Source organism: Tachysurus vachellii, chromosome 7 (genome assembly GCF_030014155.1).
Source record: "Tachysurus vachellii isolate PV-2020 chromosome 7, HZAU_Pvac_v1, whole genome shotgun sequence".
Classification (NCBI taxonomy): Eukaryota; Metazoa; Chordata; class Actinopteri; order Siluriformes; family Bagridae; genus Tachysurus; species Tachysurus vachellii.
In genome coordinates this window covers 1,886,715-1,909,205 of record NC_083466.1, presented here as the reverse complement: position 1 = coordinate 1,909,205, position 22,491 = coordinate 1,886,715, and the positions used below count along the sequence as shown (strand labels likewise).

Genomic DNA, 22,491 nt, shown 5'->3' with positions numbered 1-22,491 from the left:
GTGGTTTTTGATCTATCGGTTCCTGCACTTTCGGCTCCATTTCCTGTGCGAGAATACTATTTTCTAGTAATGACAGTGTCAGTAAATTAATAAATACGTAATTCAAAAAATCTGTCGACTTGACATACACATTCACATGGATTTCTTTTATTCTTAATAAATTAATGAGGTCATTCTTGTTTAGGTGAATGCTCAAAAAACATGAAATCCTGTCCAAAAAAAAAAAAAAAAAACATTAGTTCGCCGTACCGCATAACACGAGTGTAAATCTGTATAATAACACACACTGAAATGTCACTTACAATGAGGAAACAAGCAGCCAACACGACAGCCTTTATTTTTACATCCAGATCCACGGGAAACTGAACGCCGAAATGATCTGCATCCGTAAACATTTCGGTGTCCAAGCCTGCCCACTGTTTGCTTATCCTACCGATTACCGAAGCCTCGTCTAGGGATGTGACCTACCAGGGAAAAAAGGTTCTGATTAGGTTTATTGGCTGTGCATCACAAAGAGAACCTCTCACTCTCACTCACTCATTTTGTACCGCTTATCCGAACTACCTCGGGTCACGGGGAGCCTGTGCCTATCTCAGGCGTCATCGGGAATCAAGGCAGGATACACCCTGGACGGAGTGCCAACCCATCGCAGGGCGCACACACACACACTCTCATTCACTCACGCATTCACACACTACGGACAATTTTCCAGAGATGCCAATCAACCTACCATGCATGTCTTTGGACCGGGGGAGGAAACCGGAGTACCCAGAGGAAACCCCCGAGGCACGGGGAGAACATGCAAACTCCACACACACAAGATGGAGGTGGGACTTGAACCCCCAACCCTAGAGGTGTGAGGCGAACGTGCTAACCACTAAGCCACTGTGACCCCCACAAAGATAACCTAATAAATTTAATTATTTTGCTGATTTAGGTATTCAAGCTAGACCCTGAAAAATTGTAAACACCCATAAGAGGGTCTTCGTGAATCGGAAAATGGCAAAAAGAAATCAAAAAAAGAAAGAATTAAGAAAAAAGAAAAAAGAAAGAAAAAAAGAATTTTTAGCTGACAGGAAATCTTATTTCCCCTGAATAAAAAAAATCTGAAAACACCAAATAAAAGTAGTAAAAAAAGTTCTTCAAGTGATAAAAAAAAACTCACAATACAGAATAAGCAAAAAAAATAAATAAATAACGTAAATAAAATAATCTGTTTAAAAAAATCAATAAATAAAACGTACAAACGAGAGTAACATCTACCGTCCCTGGCAGTTAGTTATCCAGCACTTGAGTGTATTGAGCGGAATAACGTACTACAGTAACGTGTCTGTTTACGTTCTGCACACGGAACCTTGAAAATGACGTCCGAGCAGCAGTTACAGTCACAGAAAGGTCCGACGATCCGCAGCACCGCGCTCATCCTCTCGTCCCTGATGGTGAACTTAGGGAGGTACGGGTGCCAGTCCTGCGTCACATATCCGATAGCAGTGCCGGGAGGAGCCTGGACCTCCATCTAAGATACACAACATGTTTTACGAACATATTTGCGAGTGTAAATCCTACACAGACTGTTTATGTCGTAATCACTGTAAGTCATTGTCCACACGTACCTCCTGAAGGCAGCATGGAAAGCAGCAGCTGCTGCATTTTAAAGGCCGTGTAAGGGTGAGCACTTCCTTTCCCATGTTGTCCTGGAGGCGCATGACGAAAGAGCGCACAGGACCACATACCATCCGCGTACAAAAGTCGCTCTCTTCGACGGCGAGCCACACCTGCTGTCCAAGGCTGTTTTTCACAACATACTGGTTGCTGGTTTCAAAACCCATAAGAGCTGGGAGAGAAAAGACAGAAAGAAAGAAAGTTTTCACGTCTGCATTTCACTTCTGTGTTGGGTTTAGTAATGAAACAGAAAGGAAGAAAATATATAGTTTCATTCTCTACCTTCGATTAGTTCCACCTTCTGATGGACAAGAAGCTGGTCAACCTGTAAGTGATTAGTGTTATTAACCCTTTTAACAAATTTAAATATTAGTCAAAGCTAACACAAGTAAACACAACATGCAGTTTTTAAATGAAGGTTTTTATTATTAAGGGAAAACAAAGTCCAAACCCACATGGCTCTGTGTAAAAAAGTGTTTGCACCCCCTGTAAAACATAACTTAACTGTGGTTTATCACACCTGAGTTCAATTTCTCTAGCCACACCCAGGCCTGATTAATGCCACATCTGTTCACAATCAAGAAATCACGTAAATAAGACCTGACTGACAAAGTGAAGTAGACCAGAAGTTCGTCAAAATCTACACGTCATGCAGAGATCCAAAGGAATTAAGGAACAAATGAGAAAGAAAGGAATTGAGGTCTATCAGTCTGGAAAAGGTTATAAAGCCATTTCTAAAGCTTTGGGACTCAAGCCAACGACGGTGAGAGCCGTTATCCACAAATGGTGAAAACATGGAACAGTGGTGAACCTTCGCAGGAGTCGCCGGCCGACCAAAATTACCCCAAGAGCGCAGCGACGACTCATCTAAGATGTCACAAAAGACCCCAAAACAACAAGAACTTCCTCAGATATGGTCAGTGTTCATGACTCCACCATAAGAGAGAGCCTGGGCAAAAATGGCCGTTGAGTTCCAAGACAAAATCCGCTGCTGAGCAAAAAGAACATAAAGGCTAGTCTCAGATTTGCCAGAAGACATCTTGATGATCCCCAAAACATTTGGGAAAATAAGCTGTGGTGTGTCCCGTTACATCTAGCGTAAAAGCTACATACCAACAGTAAAATATGGTGGTGGTAGTTTATTGGTCTGGGGCTGTTTTGCTGCTTCAGGACCTGGAAGACTTGCTGTGATAAATGGAACCATGAATTCTGCTGTGTACCAAAAAATCCTGAAGGACGACGTGCGGCCATCTGTTCGTGACCTCAAGCTGAAGCAGACTTGGGTTCTGCAGCAGGACAATGATCCAAAACACACAAGCAAGTCCACCTCTGAATGGATGAAGAAAAACAAAATGAAGACTTTGGCCGAGTCAAAGCTGAATTACAACAATTCTGCAAAGATGAGTGGACCAACAGACTCATTGCAAGTTATCGCAAACGCTTGATTGCAGTTCTTGCTGCCAGGGCCGGCCCTGCGCATAGGCAGAATAGGCAAATGCTAAGGGCGCCGCCCACCACTAGGGGCGCCCGTGCGCCCAAATTATTATTTTTATTAATATATATACATATATATTTTTATATTAATATATATGTATATATATTTTATTACCTGAGAAGTATTTTATTTATGTATTTATTATATATATTTTATTGCTGTAAGAAAGGCAAGGAAAGCAAGGTCTCCGTAATATAGTTTTTTTATATAGTTTGTGTGTATTTTCAAAATAAAGAAAAACAGGACAAAGCTGTGCAGTTTGTTTCTGTGTAAGTTTATGAACAAAATGATCGGAACACAATTGTCTGTGATTCCAGGGGCACCAGGTGAAATCTTGCCTAGGGCAGCAAATTGGCCAGGGCCGGCCCTACTTGCTGCTAAGGGTGGATCAACCAGTTATTAGTTTTAGGGTGCAAAAACTTTTTCACACAGAGCCATGTGGGGTTGGATTTTGTTTTCCCTTAATAATAAAAACCTTCACAACTGCATGTTGTGTTTACTTTATCATCTTTGACTAATATTTAAATTTGTTTGATGATCTGAAAGATTAAAGTGTGACAAACGTGCAAAAAATAAAAAGTAAGGAAGGGGGCCAACACTTTCACACCACTGTATTTGTGGGTTTTTTTTTTTCAACCAACACTGGCAAAAATTGCAATTTGCAATTTTCATCCATTTATTGTTACATTTAACGTTTTGGAATTTCTGCATTGTTTGCACACTGTGACTTTTTTATTCAATTATTCACCTGGGTTAAGTACTCCAGACCAGGCGGGCATCCTGGTGGTCCTTGAAGGACGGGCATTATCGGGGGTATCTGAGGTGGCACATACCCTGGAGCAAACACGCAAAAAGGTTGAGTGTAGTCTCTATGTCTATGTTTACAGTTTTTTTTGTTTGTTTTTTTAAATGTACCTGGTGGAAAAGACCTCATGGCAGGTACATGAGGGGTCACAAAACCTACAGAGAGGAAAAAAGCACGAGTTTGAAATGACCCTTTAGCAAAATGTCACAGGTGTGACATTTTGCTAAAGGGTCATTTCAAACTCGTTTCATTTAATGGGTCATGTTACACTTTTCCCATCCTTTATTTAAAGGGTACTTTCAGTTTCTGTCCTCTCCCCGGTCTCCAGTTTGACCGATCCTGTCCCCACTGCGGACACAGATTTCCTGTTCTTAGCTGACAGGAGTGGAACCTGATGGTTTCTTCTGCGGTTTTCAGCACACCACGGTGGTGCTGGTGGTGCTTTAGAGTCGTTATTTGAGTTACTATAAATTTCCTGTCAGCTCAAACCAGTTTGGCCATTTTCCACTTTGCTGTGTTTAAGGACGTTTTGGCCTGACAAGCAAACGAGGAAGCTACTTAACATGAACTAATCAGAGATATCATGGAACAAGTTGGGTTTTCCCCACACCTGATTTAAATAATGGCCCTAAAACACACACACACACACACACATGGGTATAGTACTGGTCTCATTCTTTAGAACTGATTATTTTGAAGTGCTTTAGTTAGTTACCTTGGATGAAGTACAAATGGAAAAAACATCAATAAAAAATTTTCTTTGTTTGGATCAAAGCTGTGTCTGAGATCCTGTGGCTCAAGTGGATGAGTTTTGCCCCTGAGTTGCTTTATCAAACCCCGGACATGTTTCGAGGCTGAACGTCTGAATGGAAAGACTGGGAAAGGGCATCTTGGGAAGGGCGTTTTATCCTGGTTGAGCCAGGATGGGATTTCACCATATAACATTCCGTTTCTTCAGACCGTAACTGCTCCACCCCCCCTTCATTCCTCCGCCCAACATCACTCAACATCAACGGGGTGGCATCAAGCCAGATTTGACCAAGTTCCACAACCAGGACCTTTGCCTTTCGAACAGAATACGAATGCACTAATGCCACTTTGAGGAAGTATTTCAAACATTCTCCAGGATATAACCCTCTAGATGATGCATCTAACAGACATTTTTATGGCTGAAGTTTATTTGTGCATAAAACCACATTTATCGTGTAATAAGACCTCACTCACCAGGGATCATGGGGGCGATGCCTGGGGGCCCAGGAAATTCTCCTGATGGACCAAAATTAAAAGGGTTATGGAAGGTTCTACCTTCATTTACTACCAAAATCCTTAAAAAACGGTTAATCAGCTATCTAAAGCAGCTTATGGAAATATAACCAGTTTCCCAGTCCTGGTAAATGGTAGTGTAGGTGTGAACATGGTGACATTTGGTAGGGTAATAATCCACCAAGCTGGCTTCAAGTTCCAGTCTCAAGAACTTGCAGAGTTTAAAGACTTTATTTAAAATGTTTCATTGGAATTTTTGTATAAAACACAGTGATTTATAATGAGATGTATATATGAAACAAAACAAAAGTTTCTTAGGTCATCAGGTAAGATACCTTGTGCGTACATGGTTGCCGATTAAAGCTCTCCTGAAGGATAACCCTATAAAACATGGTGTAGCATTGACACAAACATTCCCATGATTGTCATTGCATTTAAATCCACCTGCTGCTGAGAGCAATAAAAGCGACTCTCCTTTACTCGTGCTTCTATGAATTATTCAGCCCTCTTCTCAACCGTGTCAAAAGGAGGATAACGTTTCATGTCAAGCGAGACCTTTTTTTAAACTCCGTGTCCGATCGGATTTAGGATTTCCTTGGGCGATAACACTGGATAGCAGCATGCCATTTACTACACGCTCAAGGAAAAGGCTACAAAGCCTCTAAACATTTATCAGATAGTCTAGCTTGTAGAACAAACTTCAGGTGTGACACCAGAACATAATTAGCTTCAACTACTGCATGGGACGTTTAAAAAAAAAAAAATGTACCGCATACGTGCCTTTCGGAGTAGATATGCATACTGAAGGTACGACGGGAAACTTGAGAGCAACAAGGTACCTTACAGTCAAGTAAACGTTCTTAAAACTAGCATTAGGAAAACGTAATTAAACACCGAGCAAGGCTTTCTTTTTATTTCAAACTAGAAAGCGACAAGGGTTAAGCTTCATCCTATCTTAATAAAAGTAGAATTTTTGCACCTGATCCTGTAATCTGTACCACTCTTGCAGCATACTTACAACTTTCCCCTCGCAGACGTTCGCCGTTCCGGTCACTTCAAGCCTTTACGTTTAACAAACGCTTAATTCCCTCAGCACCCGACGGGTCCCTTCTTCTGTAGCATTTCTTATACGCAATATGCTATAGAAGACTCTAGAAAACCAAATAACCTGTCCATCGTGCAGAAAGGTTGCCAGGTGCTCAAAAACACAACCCTAGATGTTTCTACTCAATATTTAATGACTTGCTTTGAAACAGGGGGTGGGAAAACAAAAAGAACTGAGACAGTCGAGCTTTCCAATCATTACAATTTTATTGAACGACAGGTCAAGGCTAAACAGTCAAAAAACCAGCAATTCTCTGCAAAAAAAAAACAAAAAAAAACCCACAAAAAGCCCTAAACGTAAAAATGCTAATACATTCCATAGTTTCAACAGGTACATGGATATGAAAACCATTTTTTGTGTTTACCTCCCGGCCACGATCCCCATTTCTCAGCCTCCGATTATGTCTTCTTTTCTACACCCGCAACGAAATTCTGTTGTGGACAGTTTGCTCAGAAGGACATGGCATACTGCATGCATACCACAACATATGCAGCAACGGACAACAACAACAACAACATAACACTCTCCGTTAAACTGCCTAAATCAAGCAAGTGTGCTATGCAAAAAGAGAAATATAGTAAATTAGAAAAAAAAAAAGGAGATATTTATTGAAAGAAAAAAAAAAGTGTCCTGGTTTATGTTCCAACTAATCTGGCATTTGATGCACATTTTCAAACCCTGACCATAAAAATCAGCAAATAAGTTTTGCAACGAAATGATCATGGTACAGTTCATAAAGCCATTTATATATCAGCAATGTGAAAAGCATCGACATAAGAATCTGGAAACATTCAGCCCTAAACGTCACATTACAACCTCATGGTATTCATTTTATTTTTTTTTTTTTGCTTTACCTTATAACTGGAGCCCTTGAACGGTCTATGTTCAGCAGAGGGACACAGTCAAAGGACTCCTCCTTAGGGACAACCCTAGCTGAGGACCTGATTCTACGCACTACGCCTGCAGCCTCTTCAACACTGTGAGCGAGAATGAAGGCAGCATTTTGTATTAGCGCCACAACAGCACAGGGTTCAAAACCATGTCAGCATACATACACGAGTACACTTCAGAGTACAGGGCAGAAATTAGAATTGCCATAACACAGCTTTTTTCTTTGATTCTTTTTGATTAATAATAATAATTTCTCTTTTTTCTTTTAAATCCAACTGCATGCAGCATTGGTAAATACAGGGAACAACACAGTCTACAGTGCCATCGATTGCTCTGAAAATTTCTAGCACACTAACAGGATTATGGATATGCATTGATTAGTAAGGAAACAGCATTTCAAATGTACAGATATCCTAAAGATTTTGCAGATTATTTGCATATATTATATGCTATTTGGGAAGAAAGGAAATATTTGAAATAACATTTTGCAATTAATTAATACAACATTGGGCCTTTTTTTTTCTTTTTTCAACAGTTAATTTTAACAAAAATTGCAAGACTTGAGTCACAGGTCAAACAGATTTGTGTCTTAGGTTAAGCTTACCTGTGTTACCGCAGCAGAACCTAAGGTGCGGGGACGACGCTGCGCATCGAGCCGCCAATCAACATTGGGGTTATTTGATATATAGGTTCGAGAGAAACCGCAAAAAAAAGAGACTGAATCACAGGCAAAGAACTAGAACAGCCTGGAAAGTGGTAAAGTCTGCCACCATCCATCCCAACAACACATTTTGCATTCTTGTTTTTTATCTTATTCAAAATGCAAACTTGTCTGAATGTTAAGTGGTTTGTTAACTTGGTCAAAACAGATGCAATGCAATGCAATAGCAGATCATAAAAAACAGCTGCAACGATAAAACAGTGGCACTTTAAAAAAGAAACTAGATGAACATTTCCTAGGTTTTCAGGGATGGACAAATCAGTAGCCCAGGAATTCCCATGCTAAGTGAATTTAGGGGTGTCGCTGTAAGCCAGGAGAAAGAAAAATCTTTTTAAAATAATCCCTACGCGTAATCTGGCTCTTAGCAATTAGCATTAACAAATAAACATATCCTTTCACACCGTGAGGAACAACGCTCTCCTTTTTGTAAATAAACAGAACCAGGTGCAGGATTAGCCTACGTTGCTTTTAAATAATATTCCCTGTGGGCGAGATCGGAACAGATTTATGATGATTTGTTCACCCCTGATTTCGACTGCCCAATGTCAAACGTCACAGTTCGATTTTAAAAGCAATCAGAACAGAGAGAGAGAGAGACACAGAGTGACACAGAGAGAGAGAGAGAGAGAGACTTTTTAACTAATTGCAAGATTAATACAGGTGAAATATTACTAGACAAACCTGAACAGTCTTAGGGTAAAGTCACAGGCTCAAGAGAGAAACTAACATTTTGTACGTCAAAAATAATAATCAAAATTATAACAAACTTTCAAGACCTGCAGCAGCCCAGACATACTTACCCCTGTACTTAACAGTTAAAGTTCACAAATTCAGGGTAGACAAATCAACTTTTAAGTATAAAGCACTACACTTGGTCAAAGACAATGCATTGACAGAGCAGAAACTGGGGCTGTCGTTATTTACTTTAATTGCATTTCTTTTTGTACTTACGGAGGGCTCATTTTCACTGGTGTGGTAACAGCATAGCCTCCTCAGCCCTAAAAACACACACCTACAAGTCTACGCCAAACAGGGTGGGCAAAATATATATATATATATATATATTTATTTATACGTATATATACACTGCCATATCATTTTGTGCCTTTATTTTTAAATCTAAAACATTTGCCAGAAAAATATGCATTTAAGAAGTGGGAAACGGGGCATTTCTCTGTAATGTACAACATGTAATAGAAAAAACAAACAAAACAAAACACTTCACCTGACCTGGGAACCAAAAAAAAAAAAAAAGAAGCAGCTTGCAATCATATCACATTGCTTTATGGAAATTTGCTTACCGCTGTCCTAAACTGGCCTGTGAGGGGGAAAGTTTCTCACATTATTTGAGCAACAGTTAAAGAAGTCATAACGCGGGTCACACGGCTCACCCCACCTTCCCTCGCATACATACGCCTGTCTACACCCTACTGCCAGTAAACCAGACTAGATGCGTTCATGCCAGAGCTTAAAACACTAGGAAATTATAACGAAGCTGTGTATAGACAGTTGGAGAGAAACAAAATGTCATTTCGGACAGAAAGAGACGTGAAGTCTGTGGATCGTGTCCCGTTTCACCCACCCGGCCGGCCCAAAACAGTACTAACCCCCCACCCCAAAAACAAAAAAAAAAAAACACAGTATATTAAAAAAAACAAAAAAAAAACACAACCGTGTAAACCCCAATTGTTTCTTTTCCCCTGCCCACTTACCAACACAGGAGGTTTCATTATGTTTTATTGCAAAACACAACAGGCATTTTTAAAACTGAGAGCATTTACATGGAAGAGAGAGAGAGAGAGAGAGAAAGAGAGAGACACAGAGAGAGAGAGAGAGAGAGAAAGCACTAGGGCAGTTGTATATAGACATGAGTTCTGAACTACATAATGAAATACAGGAGCTGGAATGACCATTATTACCGCACTAAAAACAGTTTTATACAAGAGTGGAAAAAATTACAAAAACAAAGAAGCAAAAAAAAAAAAAACAAACAGTAGAATTCTCAAATCCAGAGCCGTTTTGCAATCTAGTTTAAACGCAAACCAAGGAAACTACGATCTTCATCAAGGCGTCTGCATCCAAACATTTAACAAAGGATTTTTTCGACAAGGTAGCATTTACTTTATGTCCGCTTCACATTACTGGCCCTGTGCAGAAGAAATACATAAGAAATACACAACATGTTAAGAGCAGAAACATTGACTCGCTACCCCACCCCCAACCCATAACCTAATTACAGAGATAAAGACGCCTGTGGACGGGAAAAGAACAGCTTGGTTAACTCTCGCTGATGTCGGGATGCAGGGACTCCTGATGAAGCTGTGGAGGAGAAGGTTATACAGAGATAGGGGAAGAAGGGAATAAACACGGCACAGTTGACATTATACAACGTTAATCAGGAGCGTACCTGCTGGGCCGGTGGTGCCGATCCCATGGGCTGAGAGCCGCCCTGGCCGTAGTAGGCCGCTTGCTGGCGGTAATATTCAGCCCACGCGGCGCTGTAGTCCGGCTGGCCTCCAGGCTGGGAAGAGCTCGGCCCGGCCGCCTGAGGGGCCGCCTGACCTGTTACACGTGATAAAAACACTATGTAAACTTCATCATCTACATATTAGTCAAACATTTTACAGTTTTAATTAAAGCCGAAGTTGTTCGAGAGCTCGAGTCGAACATCGATCTAATCCCCCAGTCGTGAAACAAAAGACTTGTAAGTGGGGGAACGATCCCAGCCACGCTGTCTCCGAGCGGTGGGACAGAAACCCACTAGCATGCTCTAGGGCAGAGGTATTTACAGCAGCTCTACTGCAGAGAGCCGTATAACACGAAGCGCATCTGCCCACACGCAGCACCGTATAAGACCAAGAGCTGTAAACTCACCTTGTTTCTTATAGTATTCCTCCCACGCTTTGGTGTAATCCTGCGGCTGCTGGCCTTGTTGACCTGAGCGACGACAAAAACAAATGTTTAAAGAAACGAAAATCATTTGAACTCAACATTCTAATCATTTAGTGCTCTGTTGCTTTGTATAACTGACATCAGCATTAAAGTCTGGACTCTGAACACAAACACCGCAGAGAAACGATGTTACGATGGTGAGACGATTCAAAAGAACTAGTTTAAAATCCATAACCAGGCATCACATGAAATAAAACCATGGACGTTGGACAAATAGAGCCTTGTGTGCAAAACAGTGTAGGATTCTGGGTAATTCGCACACAGCAGTCACCATATTAGACCCAGCGCTAATGGCTAAGGCTACTTTGGTAGCTAAATAAACCAAATACTACATTTTATGCCTGGTACATTAACATCATACAAAGTGTACAGACTTTATTGGTGTTTATTACATTCCAGATAATATGGCAACCTGTCTGAGGAAAAAAAAAAAAAACATCAAAAACCTGACACTTTGCTAAAGAAAACCAGGACAAGACACTTCTGTTCATATCCCTGGTGCTGCTTAGCTTCAAGTTTCAAAATAGACTGTGAGGGGGAAATAAATAAAATCTAAAACTACAATTTACCCATTTTCTTGTAATATTCTTCCCAGGCCTTGGTGTAATCTGCCTGTCCGCTCTGACCTGGAGCCTGCGGGTCACCTGTTAAAAACGGTGCAAACTAATTGAGAACCGTCATGTAGGAAGTCTGCGCTCGACCCAAGTTAAACTAGAAGGGAAATTAACTACACATACAACTTGCTACGCTGCAGATGTTGTAGTCTTTTAGACTTGTTCTGTCACCTATGTAATGGGTAAGTGGGCGATAGGAGAGAAAACAAGCTTTACCTTGACCGTTAGCTGGTGCGGTGCCAGGAGCGGCAGCGCTGGTGGGAGTCATGGGAGCCTGAGGCTGCTGCTGGTACTGAGCGTAATAGGCAGCCCACGCTGCGGCGTTAGCATCGGCCGCTGCTTTATCTGTAAACCAAACGGCACATCAGACCTCACTGTACAACATTAAAGTAAGGCGATAGCAGCAAGGCAAAAGACACAAAGGCCACTCACTGGGATCAGGCTGGCCCTGCTGCCAGTGAGGGTAACCGTTACCCCAGCCCTGCGGTTGGTACGGCCCTGGAGGACCACCGCTGCAAGAAACAAAAGAAAAACACAAAATCTAAATTATTGGCTGCAATTAAACATCTCATAACACACAATATCATCAGATCCCAAACCACAGTAAGGTTTTCCTAATAACACACAAAAGCTGAAGCGCTTACTGTGGTCCAGGAGGTCCCTGGTTGTAGGGCCCTGGGTTGTAAGGTCCCATAGGCGCAGGAGGTCCAGGCGGACCTGGGGGGCCGTGCGGTGCAGGGCCTCCGTGAGGTCCCGGTGGTCCGTGCGGTCCACCCATAGGGCTGACGGGACCCTGAGGACGTGTGCAAATCCGCTCGTTACACACACGATGACGATTTCACAGAACGTTTTTATACAAGTCTTATATTTATTCCTCAGGTCACTCACCCCGATCTTCTCTTCAACGAGCTGTCTGGCGTAATCGATCTGCTGCGGTGTTCCGCGCACTGTGAACATCTTTATGTTGGGGTCAGCGTTGGGAGGAGGATTTCTCTGCAACTCTATTCTGGCACCAGACTGCTGGCTTATGCTTTTAATCGTCTCCCCTCCTGTGAACGGAAGTCAACAGGCTTTTATTTCCCCGGTCATGACGGACCTTGTATACCGATTCTCTCCAAGCAAGCATTTTGAAATAACACGAGCATTTAAAAAAAAAAAAAGGCGGACCTTTGCCGATAATGAGGCCGGTCTTAACAGTAGGAACAGTGAAGGAGAACTCCTGCAGGCCCCCTGGTGGGCCCATGTTCCAGTTACCATGGCCACGACCTCTGCCCCTGCCCCCGGGGCCGGGTGGACCGCCAGCTTGCACACTATGCAACAGGTCTGTAATGATGCTGGCTGCATGCTGCGCTCGGTCAGGGGGTCCCATGATCTGAGCAATCCTGTCTGGTGTAGTGCCGTCATCTGTGGGTGAAGACACAAGAGGAAAATCACACAAGTTATAGGAATATAACTCCTCTGTGATTTTCAATACTAGCATCACCCCAGAATAAACCTAGACAAACCTGGTTTGAACTGAATTTTAACACCGGTGTCGTTCTGAATCTTCTTGATCATTTCTCCATTCCTGCCGATCACAATCCCCACTGCGAAGCGTGGCACTGGGACCTAAAAGAACATTAAAGATAAAAAAAATTTTTTTTTTTTTACCAAACAAAACACAGAAACATGGTATTATAATCCACATGTACACATCAGCTCTCCATCATCATGACTTACATCCAAACCTTCTCCTCCTCCTCCTCCTCCTCCGCCGCCGCCGCCTCCTCCTCCTCCTCCACCTCCACCCATCCGTGATCCGTATTCACCCCTCTGCTCTCGGAAACCCTGGTCTCTGATCAGGTCCATCACCATGTCTTTAGCTTGCTGGAATTAAAAGGTTTAATTGACAGGTTTGCACCAGGACGTTACGAGACAGAAATCTTACACTAATATAGGAAACTAACCTGAACTTTATAAGGATCTCCAGAAATCCTTAGCGGTTTGTCCGCCCCAGTGTTCTGAGGCCCATCCTGAATCATTACCATCTTCACTCCAGCTCGCTCCTGCCGTTCAGAACAGAACAGAGATATTTTAAAGTTAATTAAAATGATTAAAATAATAACGACTGGCCTTAATAACGAAACAGATCTCCACTCACCTGTAACTGTTTAATTGTCTCGCCTCCCTTTCCGATGACGAGGCCTGCTTTGGATGCCGGAATCATAATTTCCTGAACAGACATGCCAGGGCCATCGTTGTGAAATGGAGTCGGTCTGCCCTTTTCCACAATCTCGGTCAGTAACCTCTTTGCAGTCCTGTTAGTAAACAAAAAGAAATAAAATCATTTAACATTCACACCTCAGTGCGTAAACTTAAACACTGCTTTGTGTCAGCATACACACTCACATGATGGAATCCGGAGAGCCTGTTAACGTCACCGAGCGCTCAGGCATGCCGCCGCTGTCTGTAAGATGGGGCAAAATAAAGTAGGTGTTTGTGTTGAAGGCTTAAAGGAGAAACTGGCAAAACTTCAATCACATGGCCATTCACCTGGAGCTATCTGGATCTTGCATGCAGATTCTTGCTGTATCCTTGAAATCTGCTCTCCTCCTCTTCCGATAACTAGACAAAAGCAAGCATGGATTAAACCTCTGAAATCTTCAGGAAGCAACTGTGAAATCTCGGAAACATTAATTTAAAAAAAAAAAAAAAAAAAAAAAAAAAGTACTTACTAAAGCCGACCATGCCGTCTGGAACCTTGAACTCTTCTGACATAGGCCTGGGTAAAGCAATCAGACGATAATTTGTGACAAAACTCCACATTCACAAAAGCTCAGAAGTATGAGTACCGTTGTAAAGGTTAACGCTCAGTTATTATAGAAACTTAGTACCTTGGAAGACCAGCCATTCCACCCATTGCAGCAAAAGCTTTGGGGAGAAAAAAATAAATAATGAATTACACATCGTCTCATACTCACTGCAACAATAAGCCCATAGTCAGTATTTTTTTCTTTCTTTCTATTTTTTTTTTAAGAGATACGACTGAAAAATAAACGCTTACGGTCACTTGCGACTTTCTTTGTTTCTGGCTGATCTGTAGGATAAAAACAAAAAGACGATGCGATGTGAAAACTACACCAAATCTCACAAAAGACTGCTTAAAATGGGTTGGGTCAATTTGTATAAAAGCAGCTCGGACTGCGGTGTGCAGATGCAAATCACACCGTTAAACTAATGTGCAACTACGGGGGTTAAATTTGGAAGAATGGAAGGAGTGACAGCTTGGAACACTGTAGGATGTAAGCAATATATTTCAAATAAATTAGTATTATTATTATTGCCAGCAAACATCAATGCAAAAAAAAAAAAAATTATATGTATATGTATATATAAAATAATTAAAAAAAAAACCACAGTATTGTAATACTGAGAGCTATTTGTTACTAGAAGGAACAGAAATAACTGTAAATCAAACTTATGTACTAAAATCGCCCAGACTGATTCACTAGAATCGATTCCGTAGAATCGGTACACCTCAAATGAATCGATCAAAAAAAAAATCGGATGTTTGAATGAATCACTGATTCGGTAGAAGATCCGGAACTCTTAGTTCTGTAAAAAGATTGAATCTGAACTTACCCGCGTCTTCCAAAGGCCTTTTCTGCCCTCCGTATGCAAACTCGTTGGTTGGAGGAGGTGGATTAACTCCATCACCGCCGATTTTAGCGGCTATCTGAAAACAAAAAATATTAAAAAAAAACACTCAATTGGACGTCGTGTGCAGCGCGCGTGCAAACAAGGCCTTCGCCTGAGGTCGTGGAATAAATCCGTCAATAAAGTAGCTATAAAGTAGCTTGGCCAAGTTAAAATAACTTTACATTTCAATCATTTGAAATCTACATTTATATGGAGCTCGTCAGCATTTAAACGATAGCATTTAAATTAGCGATACGTATAGCTAGTTTACAGCTAACTCGCAAGCATAGAATCAAGCTAACTTCAGAGAGCTAAAACTCTAATTCGATGAAAACAAAACAATAAAACACAAAAAACACTAGATGTATTTTCTTTACAAGTTTAGTTAAATATTCAAACACCACACCAAAAACTAGAAAGTTACAAAAGCACACGACTTTGTGTAGTATTAAAATATCCAGGCCTTTAGCATCTCCTTTGTTGCAACCCGCTAACACGTTAGCAGGCCTGTAAAACCGACCGAGGCCGCGTCCCGAATTCATCCACACTGGATTTGTAGTGCGCTAAGTTTACCCCTATGTGTAATACGTTGTGTACCCTACCTAGTGCACTTCGTCATACATTAGCTAGCTATTTGGAACGCAGCCACAGTTCCACTAGCGAGAAGCAAAAAAAAAAAAAAAGCCGCGATGTTTTGTTTCTAAATGCTGAGAATATGTTTAAAGCTTCGTCAGGTTTAACCGCTCACCTGTCTCGCCCGTTGTAATGCGTCTTTAAAAGCGTCGTTCATTCCTCCGCCGGCGTTTGAGGATGGCGGCGCCACACTCGTGTAATCAGCCATGTTTGAGGGGATGAGAGAATATGGCCGCGCAGCCGGGACGACGAGGCGGAAAAATGGAACTGCGACACGAATGCGGTCGCGTAACGAAAGGGGGCGCGCGCACTTCATATCATGACTTCCGGTTGTTGGGGGTGGGGATTAGCATGATTAGCATTATTCGTTCACAGTTAGCTTAAAACGCTAACTTTTAAAAGCCAAACAACTCGCGTTAGTGTTCAGTCACAAAATTCACTTCAGGAGTTTCACAGTGTGCTAAAATTCAGCATTAACTCACAAACTTTCAGCAAAACATTCACAAGTCATCAAATTTTGCTTCATAATCATTTTTCTCAAAGATAAAACACTTTTCTTTGGCCTTTTATTAGTTCATAAATTTGACAACGTAGCAGCACTTTCGACATTTTTACAACAAAAAAAGTTTGATAATTAGACAAAATACATCCAAAATCTTCTCGAATAAATATTTATCATTTAGCTGAACAGGCAGTTTAGCTTATATCCTGGTATTAATGTTAACAAAGGTGGAGCTTAGGTTAAAGTTTATTATTTAATCACAAATCTGAGTATAGTTAGCTAGTGCTAACTCACTGGCTAACACTAGTGACAGGTGGCGTTAACTAATTAGCTGAAGTAATATTAAGGTTCCTAAATTTGGGTGTAAAACCTTTATTTTTAGGTTGACGGTGCTTTGAACATGCTAAAAAAATATACTAATTCATAGCAAGTTATATCGCCAAATCATGTTTGCAAATAGTTGTTTATTTAACTTAAGCTCCACCGCTTTTTTTTTTTGACACGACGACAATCGCACGTCCGAATCAGGATTAAGAACGAGATGTCTTTAGTAAATTTGTTAAAACGCTCAATAATAAAAAAAAAACGCAACATGTCTAACATTTATTTCGAACTTCAGAACACGATACAGGTGCCAACAATTAGGCATATCATCGTCATCGTCATCATCATCAAAACCAAATCTGTGATATTTAAAATAATTCGTTCTCCATTGCTTTACAGTATACCGTCTTGATGTGGGAAACACTCCTAAAAGCCCAAATGGTTCAACCATCTAAAGCGAGAAGGGGTGATTTTGTACAATTCTAGCCAGAGGAAAGGTCTTTTCAAATGACATTCGTCACACACGTTCAATCGCGTTTTAGGACCGTTCTATGGCACTGGTTTCAAGAATAAAAACAGATATGAAATAAATAATTCATGTACATTCCAGTGCGATCAGACTAAATAGAGCAGCACGTTATAATAATTTCACTCGGTTTACATGCTATACTTTGACGTTTATCAATATAGAAATGTCAATAAACAATGCACTGATTGTGAAATGTTCTTCTTCCTCTTTGAGGACGGAAGAAATTACAAATCGGACACGGTGCAGACGCAGCCGTTAGTGTGTGGGGTACAATCGGAGCCCGAGAAGCTCAGAAGCAACTCGGCTCGGTGGTGCAGCAGGTGCAGTACGTCTTCAGCCAGAGTTTCCACGCTGGAGTAACGCACCTTCTCCAGATCAAAGATGTCCTTCAGGAAGAGTATCACCTGCTCCTGTGGGAACAGAACCAAACATTAAAGCATAAGGCTAAAAATTGGTGTAAATTCGGAAATATTTTTTTATTTTGAAAAAAATTTCACCTTGAAGAAACAGCAAAAGTCATGCAGGGAGCTTTTAGGCCCCAGGAAACCCCACGCTAACTCGGGACTAACGTGTTCACAGACAGCGTAGAAGTGAGCGATAAAGCCATCCTGATCCTATAAAAAAGACAAAAAAAAATTTAAAGTAAATCGCTAAATATAAACATCTTTTCCCACATGAATAGTTAAACTGCTGGCTAGCTTGGAAATGTTGAATACACTTCATTTAAAAGTGGCTAAAGTGTCTAAATATACCCTAACCAGGATACACACAAAGTGATGAAGCTATTTGATGAGTTTTGCATGGTTCACAGGTAGGAAATTAAAATTATATCCAAATATCAGTGACAAAGTCTTACAATTAGCGGAATGGTAGCTACAATTGTAGCTTGGAATGTCTGAGTTCTTGTTTACTCACAAAAATGGAATACTTTCATCACATCCTGTCTTATAACCTCTTATTAAATGTGTTTAAAGGCACAAGGACAGAAAGTGGAGCTCGGAAGCAAGTAGTCAAAGCTAATCTTCCAACGTAGCTAGTATGAAGCAAAGCACATGATGTAATTACTGTAGTATTTGATTGTTTTCTAACTAGTTCAACTCAGAAGATATGATTAGCGACTACGCTGGACAGCTAGCATGACTAGCATCAGGATTTAAAGAAACGGCTTATACCGTTCTCCAGCGGTATCAGGAACGGTACCTTCACGTGTTGTCGCTTCTGCTTTAGAACAGACCAGCAGCTCGAAGCCACCGCCTGCAGGGAAAAAAATCGTTCAGCTGTTTGATGAAATGCATCTGAAGGCGAACACAATTGGATTTTTTTTTTTTTTTGACGTACAGTTTCTTTGAAGGCATCGTTTAGCCAGCGGTTGTTGACGACATTCGTGATGGACATGGGCGGATTCTCCAGATCCTCAAACGAATCCATTAGGATAAAGTCGAGGACGATGTCGTAGAAGTTTAAATGCCTCACCTATTGGTTTAAAAAATAAATAAATAACAAATTAAAAATGGCGTGAAGTTTCCTGATTTAACGAGTCTTGTGAGAAATGTCTTTACCCCTCTCGCAGAGAGCTCAGCTTCGGTGTTCTCCCAGTGCTCCCTCTGCTCCAGGAAGCCGATCATCTTCTCATAAACTTCCTCAAATCTCTTGGGATTCTGCCAAACCCAAAATAATCGACAGCTCGTAACCGAGCTACAAAACATTCATCAGATCAGTAGATTAAAACCAACACTCACCTTCTTGGCTTTCACGATTATAGAGGACAAGATTTTTTTCCCCGTGTCAGCCAGAAACGTACGAGTCGATAACTCTTGTAGAATGACCTTAAGAGAGGAGCGACTCATTACACAGTGTGACTGGGACCTTGTAGAAAGCTATTTTTAATAGATTTAATTAAATGGATTGGAGAGAACGTTATGGTACCTGACAAGCCTGGCGGATGCAGTGAAGCTTGGCGAGGAAATCGGTGTCTCCGAGGCATTCAAGCATCTCGGTTCTTAATTAGAGAAAAAAAAAACAAACAAAAAAAAAACATGGTTCCTGTATAAAGAGGTAAAACTTCCTACATTTCCCATAAAGATGCTTTCACGTTCAGCTCGGTTCCGGGTCTCACCGGAGAACTCTGCAGGATATTTTCCCGTCCTCGGCCATCTGCAGAGCGTCCTCGTAGAAGGGATAACGACACAGAGAGCTGAGACCCATGACAGTCTTATGCTCAGACAGCTGAGGAAGACAGAGAACAAGTCAGTTTCATGGACAAGCTTCAATCGCTACCAAAAAAAAAAAAAAGCGACATCGTCACCTCTGCTGCGGACACAAAGGAGTCGGTGGAGCCGATGCTCACGGTGTCTCTCCAACACGAGTCGTCCAAATCGTCCCTCGCTGAGCCTTCGTTGTGCTTCTCTAACAGAAATACAAGCAAGTCATGGGTTAGACGTCACACTCACACTCCGTTAACGGTCATGAGAACTCTTCCTTCCTGTGTTTCTGTCTGTACGACTCACCGCTGTGGTGTGAAGACGGCTCCGTGAATCCCAGCGCTCCTTCAAACTCCTCTTGGAGCCGATATGCTCTCTGCAGCAGAGACTCTAGCTTACGGATGAACTCGCCGCTGATGATGTCCTGCATGAAAACATGGTTTGCGTCGCCGTGTAAAATAATAGCGTAACACTTTAATCTATGAGCAAAATTAAACCTCGACGGTCTCCTCTGCGATGGCGTCTCCGGCTCCCAGTTTTACAGAAAAGCACTCGGCCTCGTCGTCAGCCAGCCGGCTACGGAAATTTAGCGCTTCTTCCCAGCGTCGCAGCGCCTCCTCAAACAACTCCATACCTGTGCGTGTGAGATTTAGTGCTCCAGTAAACATTCGACTTGATCTTGCTAAATTGTGGAGGAATAAAAGCACTTACCCATGAGGTAGAGGTTTTCTGGAGTCGTGACGATGTTGCGTAGATCGCCATCGTCCGTTCTGTCCCAGCAGGCTGATCCGCTGGTGCCCTCGCTGCAAGAGTTCATGCTCTTCACCTGAGGGAAGACATCTGTACATCTGAATGCTTTACATTGAGAATGTGAGTGTACAATCGTTTGTTTAGAATAAACGAAGTTTGTGGAAACACGATGATGCGAACAATTTGGTTAGAGCTTTTTACTGGGACACGAGTGAGTTTTGTGTGAATGTGAGGGAAAGCTTTTAGCTGAACTATATAAGGAGACGTTTTACCGAGGTCAGACTCTGCAGGGAGCTGGAGAGTTTGCTGTGTAAGCCACCGTTAGATGCGGCGTGACGGAAAAAGGTGCCCTTCGAGTTCAGAGACAAACTGAGGTTTGGACGAGTGCAAGCAGCATCTGGAAGAGTTCAAAACCTTATTGTGATTGGCAGAGTGGACACAAGAAGTCCTTATTGCCCCATATTCAAGGGGCTGGAGGACAAATCAGGAGCAATTATGTATGTTATAAATGATAATTACTGTGATGTGAAAGTGGAACAATGGCACCAAACTGCTGATACCTTTCAACGGTGGAAGCGTTGAGAGGAAATCAGACCTCTTCTGCTCCTGCACCACTTTCTTCTTTCCTTTCCGCCGCCTGAAGCGACGGGCGAGGAAGAGGACGGAGACGGCGCCGAAGGCAGCAACAGCCACCAGCTTCTTAGTGCCAGAGCTCAGACTCACCTGCTCAAAAAGACAGAGAGAGAGAGAGAGAGAGAGAGAGAGAGAGAGAGAGAGAGAGAGAGAGTTATCAATGGACAGAGATGGCCAAGTGGGAAAGACAAAAGAGGCAGAGAACTGAAAAGGAAAAGGAGACGACTCCAACATCCAAAAGAGTAAAAGCAGAACAAAACGAGAGCTTGTCACCTGTGGAAGAGAGGAAAGGACTGACAGTGGAAGTTCGGCTGCATGAAGGACAGCCGTCTTTAAGGACAGAGAGGAGTCTCTGAGCAAATCTTCTGCCATGGTGCCATATTCACACCATCATCTATGTTCCTCGGCTCCGGCTCAGCCTTAAGGACGTCCCAGAAAACACACCGCTTTAATATATGAGAAGTTTCACACACAAAAAAATCCATCTTCACTTCAAAACATTTTCCTTCAGTTTCATGCAGCAGTGACAGATGATGATGATGATGATGATGATGATGATTGGTGCCTATACAATTCAATGACTTCTCTGTCACAAATTCTAAAGCATAATTTAGACACCAAACGTGTTTTAGACCATCTATTCACGGCGTTTGTGGCAAATTCACGCTTTAACCCATGAGCTACTTTTCTTGATTTAATTCTGATTATACGTGGAGAAAAAAACTAGGGCTGTGTTTCAAACGGCGCCATGTTTCACATCAAGTGCACTACTCAGTCAAGTGCACTTCTCGGCGGAAACCGTTAAACGCACGCGGTGTAGTGAACATATCTAGGCGATAAGGTTGCATTTGGGATTGAACCCGTGGAGGAGCAGCAATCACGACTCTGTACAGTGTTACACGTTGTAAACATGCATTAATGGTGGCACGGTAATTAGTAATCCGTAAATAATCGATATTATTATTATTATTATTATATTTATATAATTATTTTACAAATTAGAAATAAAATACATTTTAAAAGAAATAAAAATCCGCCAGAGGCTAATTAGCATATTAGCTAGCAGCAACGCCGTTTTTTTTCACACGTTACGTTCATGTAGAAATGTAAGTTTTATTATTTTTTTTTAATTTAGCAAAACATCAAACAAACGAAAACCGAATTGTTTTTCTTACATTTAGAGCTTCAGTCGTCTTTTAACCATCTGTCAACAAGGGGGAAAAAAAGACAGCTGGAGATGGCAGCATTTCAAATACCTCTGTACACCCTACACTAGTGCACTACATAGGCTATTGATTTCAACGAGTGCTAGTAAGTGCCCTAGATTGTTAATATAGCTTCATTTTGGTTATTTGGGACGTGACATATGTATGTAAAATGGCGTCAGGTATTTCAAAATAAAAGCATTAGACCAAACGAATTGAGCAAAATAAAATGTAAAAATGTATATAAATAAATATTTATCAAACGAAAGACAAAAAAATATTTAGAGTTCAATTGGATAAAAGGATATATGTGCTATCGACACCCTGATATATGGAGTAAACAAACAAATAAAAATAAAAAAATAACCCAGACGTTTTTAAAATATAAAAACACCTAAATCGAATTAATAAAACTAACAAACAAACAAAAAAAATATTAAGCATATTAAAGTAAAAAAAAAAACAAACATCTTTTTTTAAAGAAATATAGTTTAGGATTTGCACAAACACCTTAAAATTTTAATTTCT

General features: G+C 41.3%; 3 protein-coding genes across 5 annotated transcripts; all 3 read right to left on the bottom strand.

Moving 5' to 3' along the window:
* Window positions 1–127: 127 nt before the first annotated feature.
* On the bottom strand, window positions 128–5,328 carry LOC132848265 (phospholipid scramblase 2). The gene is made up of 8 exons (XM_060873839.1): window positions 5,187–5,328; window positions 4,073–4,117; window positions 3,906–3,991; window positions 1,945–1,987; window positions 1,614–1,834; window positions 1,355–1,516; window positions 303–464; window positions 128–209 (listed from the first exon to the last, which is right to left on the bottom strand). Exons 1-8 carry the CDS (start codon window positions 5,194–5,196, stop codon window positions 171–173), a joined length of 768 nt encoding a protein of 255 aa, XP_060729822.1. The 5' UTR covers window positions 5,197–5,328; the 3' UTR covers window positions 128–170.
* A 3,708-nt stretch (window positions 5,329–9,036) lies between these two features.
* Window positions 9,037–16,111, bottom strand: fubp1 (far upstream element (FUSE) binding protein 1). 3 transcript variants are annotated; one of them, XM_060873833.1, is made up of 20 exons: window positions 15,935–16,111; window positions 15,130–15,223; window positions 14,552–14,584; window positions 14,382–14,418; window positions 14,223–14,269; window positions 14,041–14,112; window positions 13,897–13,954; window positions 13,649–13,805; window positions 13,455–13,553; window positions 13,228–13,374; window positions 13,014–13,116; window positions 12,676–12,912; window positions 12,397–12,557; window positions 12,153–12,301; window positions 11,941–12,020; window positions 11,725–11,853; window positions 11,464–11,538; window positions 10,817–10,879; window positions 10,350–10,504; window positions 9,037–10,261 (listed from the first exon to the last, which is right to left on the bottom strand). In XM_060873833.1, the coding sequence occupies exons 1-20, from the start codon at window positions 16,025–16,027 to the stop codon at window positions 10,220–10,222; spliced, it is 2,031 nt and encodes a 676-aa protein (XP_060729816.1). In that variant the 5' UTR covers window positions 16,028–16,111; the 3' UTR covers window positions 9,037–10,219. The 3 variants fall into 3 exon arrangements, with proteins under 3 accessions (XP_060729816.1, XP_060729817.1, XP_060729818.1); XM_060873834.1 differs by having other exon boundaries at window positions 9,037–10,089; XM_060873835.1 differs by lacking the exon at window positions 11,464–11,538.
* A 798-nt stretch (window positions 16,112–16,909) lies between these two features.
* On the bottom strand, window positions 16,910–22,009 carry miga1 (mitoguardin 1). The gene is made up of 16 exons (XM_060873832.1): window positions 21,934–22,009; window positions 21,032–21,177; window positions 20,686–20,848; window positions 20,398–20,522; window positions 20,087–20,201; window positions 19,873–20,009; window positions 19,682–19,799; window positions 19,480–19,580; window positions 19,291–19,400; window positions 19,101–19,173; window positions 18,914–19,000; window positions 18,734–18,832; window positions 18,513–18,647; window positions 18,375–18,428; window positions 17,672–17,788; window positions 16,910–17,584 (listed from the first exon to the last, which is right to left on the bottom strand). The coding sequence occupies exons 2-16, from the start codon at window positions 21,128–21,130 to the stop codon at window positions 17,399–17,401; spliced, it is 1,719 nt and encodes a 572-aa protein (XP_060729815.1). The 5' UTR covers window positions 21,131–21,177; window positions 21,934–22,009; the 3' UTR covers window positions 16,910–17,398.
* Window positions 22,010–22,491: the final 482 nt, after the last annotated feature.

What these genes read in the sequence shown, in the direction of transcription:
- LOC132848265 (XM_060873839.1), bottom strand. An exon ending in CATGAGGTCTTTTCCACCAG is followed by an intron (nt 3,992 to 4,072) that starts GTACATTTAAAA and finishes TGTTTGCTCCAG; the next exon opens with GGTATGTGCCACCTCAGATA. An exon ending in GAAGGTGGAACTAATCGAAG is followed by an intron (nt 1,835 to 1,944) that starts GTAGAGAATGAA and finishes TTTCTCTCCCAG; the next exon opens with CTCTTATGGGTTTTGAAACC.
- fubp1 (XM_060873833.1), bottom strand. Translation starts at nt 16,027, where the DNA reads ATGGCTGATTACACGAGTGTGGCGCCGCCATCCTCAAACGCCGGCGGA. An exon ending in GAGGAGGAGAAGGTTTGGAT is followed by an intron (nt 13,117 to 13,227) that starts GTAAGTCATGAT and finishes ATGTTCTTTTAG; the next exon opens with GTCCCAGTGCCACGCTTCGC. An exon ending in CAGGGACCTCCTGGACCACA is followed by an intron (nt 12,021 to 12,152) that starts GTAAGCGCTTCA and finishes TGTTTCTTGCAG; the next exon opens with CGGTGGTCCTCCAGGGCCGT.
- miga1 (XM_060873832.1), bottom strand. Translation starts at nt 21,130, where the DNA reads ATGGCAGAAGATTTGCTCAGAGACTCCTCTCTGTCCTTAAAGACGGCT. An exon ending in AACGCTTCCACCGTTGAAAG is followed by an intron (nt 20,523 to 20,685) that starts GTATCAGCAGTT and finishes GAACTCTTCCAG; the next exon opens with ATGCTGCTTGCACTCGTCCA. An exon ending in ACGATGCCTTCAAAGAAACT is followed by an intron (nt 18,429 to 18,512) that starts GTACGTCAAAAA and finishes TTTTCCCTGCAG; the next exon opens with GCGGTGGCTTCGAGCTGCTG.